General features: G+C 35.0%; 1 protein-coding gene across 1 annotated transcript; it reads left to right on the plus strand.

Moving 5' to 3' along the window:
• Positions 1–4,429: 4,429 nt before the first annotated feature.
• Positions 4,430–6,898, plus strand: LOC113689132 (probable 2-oxoglutarate-dependent dioxygenase AOP1). Its single transcript, XM_027206959.2, has 3 exons — positions 4,430–4,938; positions 6,007–6,328; positions 6,477–6,898. The coding sequence occupies exons 1-3, from the start codon at positions 4,568–4,570 to the stop codon at positions 6,723–6,725; spliced, it is 942 nt and encodes a 313-aa protein (XP_027062760.1). The 5' UTR covers positions 4,430–4,567; the 3' UTR covers positions 6,726–6,898.
• Positions 6,899–10,161: the final 3,263 nt, after the last annotated feature.

Raw genomic sequence — 10,161 nt, forward strand, 5'->3', positions numbered from 1 at the left:
AAAGATGAAAAGGAAACACACATAGCATAAGCAATTTTTGGTACATATAAAAACATGTAGGAAAAGGAGGAGAATAAACAAACAACCAAATACTTAGCAATTTTAATTGAAAAACTTAACAACAAATATATTAAGTCACAGACTTTCGCTTACAACAATCCGCTAGTAGTATTTATAGACCGTAGAACTTTCTAAACAAATACAATTGCAAATCGAAACTTACTTGAAAATTGACTTGAGATTTTCTAAAATAATATGGAAACTAAACAAACAGGACAGCAAAGCAAGAAAAAAAAATTAGGAAATAAACAAATAGAACAGCTTAGTTTATTTCCATCATTTGTGGGAATACATTCTGTTGCTGATACGTAATTCTTGCTTTACACATCATTATTGGAGGGGACCGTGGACTTTGGCTTCTCTTCTCCAACTGATTTCTCTTTCAGAGTCCCTGAAGATTGATTTGATGTTGGACTAATGGTGCAAATATTACAATTAGTTTGCCAATAATTTTCTTTTCTCTCTTTCATCTTTTACTTGGATCAAAGAGGGGTAGAGATAAAAAATTATGTATAATTTTAGTGGTCCAGTTTCATGTCTTCTCATTGTAAGATTTTGATTTTGACGCTGCAATTTGGTGATCCCTAATTACACCTCCCTTCGATCAAATATGAAAGCAAAATTAAACAATAAAAATGAAAAGGGGGAGAGAGAGCTTTATTTCATTTGCAAGAACTTAAAATTATTGGAGGGGACACAAGTCTTCGTGTCCCTCCCATTCCTGTCTTTATATTTGTTAATCATGGTATGACGAATTAATTTTATTACTTGGTGTCCATGTTTGCATATGAGATTGTTCTTTAAATATAAGATCTTGCATTATCAATGACGTATCATTGGCAAAAATATAGATATAAAATGCTTGAGAATCGAATATATTCCAATATAGTATGCATAAGGCTTTGGGAGTGTTGGTTAAGGACATTGTTTGAGAAGGACCTTCTGACAGTTGGAAATTTGAATTTGCAAAGGGTTAGGATCCGTAGTTAAAAGGTTATCTTGGGATCACATCATTTTAGACATTTCAAGTCGGCCTTAAAAAAAAAAGAAGAAATCCTCTCATCCCTTTTTATACCTTGTTCACAATCAGCTATCGGACATAGTATTCGTACCTTGAATTTAATAGTGAAAAAGATTCTAAGAGGGTTTGTACTGATCCAAGTGATTATTTCAAGTCAATCTTTTGATTTTGTTCTTCTCTCATGCTTCAAGGCAAACAAACATGGTAGTAGATGAATTTACGAATGCAGCTAGTTCTCCTCAAAGAATTCTAATGTTCACCCCTTTTGATGTGCCTAATCGGCGGAGAGGTCTTACTAGATCAGACTGTCAACTTTCCATATTCATCTCATGTGGATCAAAAGATGTGAATAACAGCAGAAGTTTGAATGCAAATTTTTTTTTATATATAGTTTTTTTATTATATACTCTTAATACATATGACAAGATCACTGAGAAAAAGGAGCCCATTACTAAATTCGAATATTACCTCCAACCAACTAAATTGCAAACACTTTGGGCGTAGGAAATCTAAACTTTTACCAAAAAAAAAAAGGCCACCACACAACAGAAGAACCCTTGTTTTAATAATCACACAGTTCCTTTTTGGATTGGTGGTTAATGCTTTATCACAGCATGCAAAATTTCAACCAAATTAATGAGATTTAATGAGCTAACATGTATATGCCTTTAATCTAGTTTAGCCATCCAAATTTTCAAAAGTTGCGGATGAAGCAGTTATTTTGCAAGAATAATTTACGCAAGTGACTGAAATAAATTATGTGAAATTATTTGGGGTACAAAAGAATGGGAAATCTGTACTTGTTTTAGAATATCATACTATTTGTTGAACACAAACAGACAATTTGACAATTACATTAAACCATCGCTAAATCACTGGTATGCTTATGTAAAATTATGCTAGGATACTTAGATTAAATCACTATTAGCACAAATACTTGATTCAAAGATTAAATGAACAATGTTCAATGAAACCAATCTACAAACTAAAAGTGTCCAGAGCTTTAACTACAGCATTCATCTTCCTGCATTGCAGATTTCATGGAGCAGTGAGTACAATTTTTGTTTTTTTCACTTCAGAATCGAGACAATGGAACGTAAGGATTTGGAGCATTCCTTTTTCCCTTTTCTTCTTTTCTTCTCTTTTGTGCATTTCAAAATGTACCTAAACTGTGAAATCTGAAATATTCTTTAACTGGGATCAAGTGCTGCTTCGCGAAATTACAAGAAAACCGAAGAGAAGAAGGAATGGCTGCTTTCAATCAGTTTCAAATAGAAATTTTATTTTTTTAAAAAAAGAAATGTTGCAGGAGTAGGACATATTTGTCCTGGTGGCAATGCAGCAGAGAAAGTAGAGGAGGTGAGGTTAACTTGTGCTTGAAATAGTTGGTGGAACAATGAAGGCATTAGAAAAACAGATAAAACGTAAGTTTGTTTGGATACCCCAATTATCCCAAATAATATTTCGCTTGCATCATAAACACATTTTCCAACCCACATTTTTATATTCTCAACCACCTTTTTATCTCACATACATCACATCACAAAAAGTGCTACAGTAATTATTCCAAATAATATTTCAAATAATACACTATCCATATGTCCTGGAAAATGATAAGTCCTATAATCCTATTTGGAGTTTGCTTATTGGCCCGTGGCTAACTATTAGACTTGTCTAGTAGTTGGTCATTGATCAAGATAAAACTTGCCATGCTGTATTTTAGCTTTCATGATCCTCCATTATTCTTTGTTAAATGGCAAACATATTTCTTGAAACCACACTAAATTGATGCTCCAGGTATAACCAAGACACCAATAATAAGAGATCCTTGACATGATCAAGACAAAGGTCAATAATTAAAATCAAGGAATAAGACAAAATTAAAAAAATCACATCAGAGGGAGTCATGACATTAGCTTAAAGATTTAATCTAAATAAACTGGATCAACTTCGGCTTGTAGCTAATGTAAGCATCAATTGTCGCAAAACAATGATTTTCATTGGCAATTATTTAGCATTTATTTCTGTTGGTAAGACTTCGTCAGTGCCAAGAAATTTCAGTCTACTCGATTGCAATAAATTATATTTGTTACATATCACGAATTTAACAGCAACGAAAAAGAAGAAAAAGTTAACATATATTCTCTTTCGGTTTCCTAACATTTCCTTCGGCATTGAGCAATTAACCCTTTCCGCTCTGATAGAATCAGTTGTATGTTGAGCAAAATACCCATCAATAACTTGTAAATTATAGTTCCACCATGAAAAATGGATAGGAGTGTTAATTTTCACATAATAGCATGACCTTGTCCAGCAAAAGCATCGAGACTACATGATGAAAAGACAACTATCTAGGATGCTTTAGCCAATTTGACAGTGTTGTAGAATTATACTGCTCCAATTTGACACTTTTGTTGAATTATGATTAAAATTATATAGCGCAATCAAACACTTAAGTTGTAATCTTGCATAAGGATTATTATAAAAGTTGAAGAATGATTAACATTTTATATAACAAAAATTAGCATTTTGATTTTAGCAAAAGTTAGAAATTGGTATAACTTGTGACAACCATTGTGATTCAACTATTAGCTCCAAATCTAACATGTAACGGGAAAGATGTACTAAAACCCATACCGATAGTTATTCTTGATTCCCAAAATGCAAACCAAACAGCTCTGAACCTGTGACTGAGTGTGATAGGTAACTTAGGATATAGGCCTCTTAAATTGAGGTTCTATCGAGTTCCATCCAATTGTGTAAACTGGTACAATTTCGGTATAAACCAATATTTTTTAGTGTAATTATGAACTTGGTTCATGCACTACCACAGTTAAAATATAAGTTTATACATATATTTTTTATCATAACGATAATATTTTTATAATCTAATCTATTCTATTCGGGAAAGGAGAGCCTAAAGAGTCTATGTAAGAAACTAGCAAGTATACAGATCTGACTAGACTAACGGGATGTTCTGGCACACGACAATCTATTTTATTTTATAGGGAGGGGGAGACTAAAGAGTCTATATAAGGGGCTATCAGGTATACAAAACTGATTAAATCACGGGATGCCCTGATACGTTCTTTGAGTCTAAAGAGTCTATGTAAGGGGTTAACAGGTGTACAGATCTAACTAGACCAACGGGGGATGCTCTGACATCTCCTTTGAATTTTTTCAGTACACGTGGAGTTTGAATCCCCGATCTACAGTCCAAAGAGGAATTTAATCCCTTTTGGTGGCCATTGAGCTGAAGCACAGTGGTTTAAAATTTAAGTTTATATAACAAATGTATTAGTTTATATAGCTGAACAGAATTGGAATTGGAGAGGCCCAACCGGTAACTTATGCCAGCTACACATGATTATATTACTATATATATGTTTCAGCCTCGCTTGGGAAGTATATCAAGAACACCAGAGACTTCAACTATTGCTTAATAACTAATAACAATCCTAAGAAAAGAGAGGAAAACTTGAGGAAATGGGTTCTGAGACCATTAGCCTTCCTACTATAGATTTCTCCAACCCTGGATTGAAACCAGGCACTCCAGAGTGGGATTTAGTGAAAGATCAAGTGCGTAAAGCACTTGAAGAATATGGTTGCTTTGAAGCATTGTTTGATAAAATCCCTCTTGAACTTCAAAAATCACTTTTTAATGCCTTAGAAGAGCTATTCGACCTCCCTTTGCAGACAAAAGTCAGAAACTCATCTAAGAAGCCTTTCCATGGCTATGTTGGACAGTATCCCATGGTGCCACTGTATGAAAGCATGGGTATTGATGATGCAACCATCTCTGAAAAAGTTGAGAACTTCACCGACCTCTTGTGGCCTGAGGGAAACTCAAATTTTTGGTAATGATATTTTATCCCAATTTTAGTTCATGTTCTTATGATTCATTCTTAGTTTTTTTTTCATTATTTTAAATTTCTAGTTAAGGAGGGATGGAACTTAAGAAGAGGGGAGGAGACTGGGGGCTTTTGACCTAGGATTTGAAATTCCTTATGAAACATAGGAGTTGATTCCATGTTCTTGCACATTTGATGCCTGGTGATTCTAAAGTCATATCGGAGTCGATAATGCAGAATTTTGGACTAAAATAATCCATATCACAATAAGATGTCCTTATTTTCAATTGAAACATGTAGGACAAAATTGATGAGATACCTTTTTGTTCTTAGTTCTATTGCTTACCTACTTCTAAAAGAGATTTGAAAAAAAAAAAAAAAGATTCTTGGGTTTTCGGGAGAGGGAGAATAGAGGTAGTTAAACTCCACATCTTTTCTATGGATCAAACTAGCACAAGTTGAGATTGATACCCCAGCTTATCAGTGGAAGAATTGTTTTAAATGTTCTCTCTGACGTTGGAATATGCCACTTGATTTCAGAATATGACAACAGTTGCAAGCCACTTTGATTTTTGAATATCACAATAGTTGAATCATAGGCGCTGTGATTTTCAAAATCAACACAGAGTAAACGCATGAGATTTTAAGAAATTGAGAGTACATTCATTTTTTAGGAGTAAGTTTATCTGACATTAATTAATAAAGTTTGGATTAGATTGAGAAACTGATTTATTTTAGAACACTATATGTGACACTAAATTAAGCTTAGTCATTACAAGATGTCCATTAAACATATATGACAAAATTTGATGAAGTACCGTTTTGTTCTCAATTTTTTTGTCCTTAATTACTTTTAAAAGGGATTTTTTTTTTTTTTTTTTTTTTTTTTTTTTTTTTTTTTTTTTTTTTTTGTAAATTTGGTTTCTAGAGGGAGTTGAATTCCACCTTTTCTTGTGGACTAAACTAACATACTCGAGATTCAAATCCCCAACTAGTGAAGTCCATAGCTCTAACCATTACATGCATGAGGAATTCGTAACAAGTTTTCTTGATGGACTCTTCTTCTATATGCAGCAAGACTGTGCATTCCTACTCGGATCAGCTGTCAGACTTGGATAAGATTGTGAGAAGGATGATATTGGAGAGCCTAGGCGTTGAAAAATATATGGATGAGCACATGGATTCAACAAATTACCTTCTTAGAGTCATGAAGTACAAAGGACCTCAAACAACTGAGACAAAGCTTGGACTAAATGCTCATACTGATAAGAACATAGTAACCATTTTGTCTCAAAATCAAGTACAAGGATTGGAACTTCTCACAAAAGATGGACATTGGATTGATGTCAAACCTTCTCCAGGATCCTTCATTGTCATGATTGGAGATTCCCTCCTCGTAAGTCTTCCTTTAAATTCTTTTGTCATCTTGATCTAAAGAAGGTAATTCAAAGTTTTTCCCAAATATCGTGTTGGACAAGAAAATATATAGCTTTTCACCACCTGTACAGACACACACACCACCTGATCCATATTTTATTTTTCAGGCATGGACAAATGGCCGATTGCACTCTCCCTATCACCGAGTAATGATGACTGGAAACGAGGCCCGGTACTCAGCTGGTTTATTTTCAATCCCAAAGGCTGGCTACATAATAAAAGCTCCAGAAGAGCTCGTAGATGAAGAGCACCCCTTGCTGTTCAAGCCATTTGATCATGTTGAGTTCCTGTCATTCTACTACACCGAGGCTGGACAAAGAGCTCAATCTGCCCTCAAGACTTACTGTGGCGTCTAAGATTTAGCAACAAAAGGAATTATTTGCCAATTTGTTTAGCTAATCTGGTGTTGAAACTTTCAATTATCATTTCTGGCGTTTCAAGTTTCTATTCCTACCATGACTCCACATATGTCACTTCGTATTAAAATACCGTGTGATATTTATTTGATCAAATACCATATTTGTATGAAGTCTTGTGTATGGAATTAGGAAGTGATAGATGTTGTTTATCGTCTTTGGTCAAATAGATTTGGGGCACTGAGATAAGCATAGTGATCTCTAGTTTACCACAACTTGGTGAAGCTCCCCTCAGGATTGGATAATGAGATCTTTTTCGGATAAAATATCATAATTTCATTAAAATCTATACTAATGGCATATCAATGAACAAATTTAAGAAGAATGGATACTACAAATCTAAAAAACAAAGTAGGCCTACAAAGTGACTTACATTTGCCAATTTAAGCTTTCAAACTGCAAAGTGAATCATCAATACTCATCTCGACCTAAAGATCTAATCAATATCCGAAATTGTTCTTGTCAAAATCAAAATTTCATTCTCTAAAAATCATCCTTTTACGCTGATTGTTCACCACTAACCTGGCTAATTAGGCCTGTAAAATGGATTGGATCTGAATCACAATTGATAGTTTTTTTTTTTGATAAAAACAATAATTTTATTTCTAAGATTGTTGGAAATCATCCAATAGCAAATGATTTACAAAGATTGGAGGAGAATTTCAACGGAATTCAACATACTTGGTTGATTTGACATAGAGGGCCAAATTCATGAGCGACTTTATTTGCATCCCTAGAAGCCCAATTTATATCAATAGAACTACGATGTGAAAAAGCTATTCTAATATCTGTAGACAATGGAATTTTAATTAAATTTTTAAAAATTACCATTGGTCCATAAATCATTTTTATGGTTTATTTTCATCCAATCGGATATTGCCATATGTCATGTATACCTGGAAAAGTTGGTTATTAAATGGCCAATTATATTTGGCCACGTGTCAAGTTGAGGTGTTCCAAATCAATTCAAATTACAGAGATATCTCCATCAACCAAATCACATCATGTCACATGTCTATTGGATAAATATCTAAATATTTATTTCTTATTAAAGGGATAATATTTAGAGTTGTTTAATCCAAGTATATTTCTTATATACTGCAATAGCTTGGTCAGTCAAACGGCGCCACGTCACGTGTCCCCACGAGTTTGGCCAATCGATGAATTACTTATCTCTTTATTAATAAATATAAAATGAAAAGATAATATTTGACTGGCACAGTCCTAATATGACTGCACGTCTTGCAAGACAAGTAAAGTGGTACACAGGTCTTCAACCTCTACCTCTTGCTACAGCTATAAATAGGGGTCTCTCAACCAAATCAAGGATATATAGAGACACACACCAGGAGGCATCTTATACACTCAAGTGGTGAAGTTCTAAGCTACGAAGGTCTGGGTCTTCAAGTTCTTCAAGTCTTCCATATATCAAGGCTTGAGCCTCCAAATATTTTCAAGTCCTCCAAATCTTCCATATCAAGATTTGAAGGAATCAGTGGCGGATCCAAGAACAAGCTGCGAAACCCTTGGATTAGCATTCGAGGAGAAGAATCGAGGGAAACTCTCCACAAGTTCGAGAAAATCCCAGAGATTGTACTCACATATTTTTCTTAGATTTATATATCACATATTTGTCGTGTATATTTCTTGTTTCTGCAGACTTGAAATTTTATCGCGTACAAATTTTTGGCACGCCCGGTGGGACCATCTCTGCCTTCCATTTCTTCTCATCGAATATTCAACTACGTAAATCACCAATGGCACCAAAGAACAACAAGTCCGTGACTGCTCGTTCCAACGCTGCTAATGTCAAATCTGTTCAGGAAACTGCACATGTTGCTACCAATACTCGCGCTATTGGTCCTGTGACAAGGAGTATGACGAGAACTTCCACCCAAAGTAGCATGGAAGCTCCATCGGCGCCAACTCCCGTCTTTGGTTCAACATCACCAATGAGTTATTCTTCCACGATGGGAATCCAAGACGTTCCTGCCTCGATTGAGAAGGCTCTTGCCATGCTTGAATTTGGATCCGAATCCAAATTTTCTAAGTATGACGATGATTCATCAAGCACTGGATCAGGCTCTTCACATGAAACTCTTCATTCAAGATTTTCTATTGAAGATTCTACTGCTTCTTCTGCTGCAATGCCTGCTATGATGACAAATATTTTAAGTCTCGAAAAACAAGTTTCGAACATGTCCAAGATGATGGAGACCATGATGAAACACATCAAGGACCAAGATGCTCTTATTGCTCAACTGCTCACCCAGAAAGATCACGCTCCTGAAGGAAGTCATGCGAACCCTAAGGAGCACCAAGAGCGTGAAATTCCCTCATCTAAAGGAAAAGACAAGGTAAATGAAGTATATGAGACCGCCGATGGAACTATCCCCATGGAACAACTGAAGGAACTTGTTGAAGGCGTGATCAAAGATAAAAAGGATGGTGGTTCAAAGTCAAGCTTTACCTACTGCAAGCCTTACACTGCTAGAATTGACAATCTAGCAATGCCTGCTAGATATCAACCGCCTAAATTTCAACAGTTCGATGGGAAAGGTAGTCCAAAACAACATGTGGACCATTTTGTCGAAACCTGCAATAACGCTGGAACCTATGGTGACCTGCTAGTCAAACAGTTCGTCCGATCCTTGAAGGGCAACGCATTTGATTAGTACACTGATCCCACTCCGGGGTCCATCGACAGTTGGGAACAGCTGGAACAAGAATTCTTGAATCGCTTCTACAGCACTAGAAGGACCGTTAGTATGCTGGAGTTGACCAACACTCGTCAATGGAAGGATGAACCTATGGTCAACTACATCGATAGGTGGAGAAGTCTGAGTCTCAACTGCAAGCTATGTTTTCAGAACCGGACCGGATAGCGACTCGGCCGAGGTCAGGGGTCAGGGGTCAATGGGTTCGACCGGGGGTCGATAGGGGTCGAACCGGATGACGTCATAAATAAAAATTATTTAAAAATTAAAATATTATATATATAATATCTAATAATATATTGATATTAATAAAGGCATATTCATATATATTTGATGTTTCAAATATATTTAACAAGAAAATACAAAGAAATTAGAACAATCAAGTAGCAATTTATATTATTTAATAAATATTAACAAGTTTAGAATTAAAATTATGAATTTAATTGAAAAATAACATCAAATTTTAGGACAATATTTATAAAGTATCAAATATTTGAGTTATATCAATAAGTTTTAACAATTTAGGGGGTCAAAACATAATATTAAAAAGTTTGAATTTTTTTAAAAAAAAATTACTGTTGAACCGGAAAAACCGGTTTTTTCCCGGTCAAACCCGGTCAAACCCGGTTTTTGACCGGCTTTGACCGGATTTTAAATTT

This window comes from Coffea arabica, chromosome 1e (genome assembly GCF_036785885.1).
Source record: "Coffea arabica cultivar ET-39 chromosome 1e, Coffea Arabica ET-39 HiFi, whole genome shotgun sequence".
Classification (NCBI taxonomy): Eukaryota; Viridiplantae; Streptophyta; class Magnoliopsida; order Gentianales; family Rubiaceae; genus Coffea; species Coffea arabica.

Bases quoted from the DNA above. Each gene is read 5' to 3' on its own strand.
- LOC113689132 (XM_027206959.2), top strand. From the start codon at position 4,568: ATGGGTTCTGAGACCATTAGCCTTCCTACTATAGATTTCTCCAACCCT. The intron at 4,939-6,006 runs GTAATGATATTT...TTCTATATGCAG, and splicing joins GAGGGAAACTCAAATTTTTG to CAAGACTGTGCATTCCTACT. The intron at 6,329-6,476 runs GTAAGTCTTCCT...TTTATTTTTCAG, and splicing joins TGATTGGAGATTCCCTCCTC to GCATGGACAAATGGCCGATT.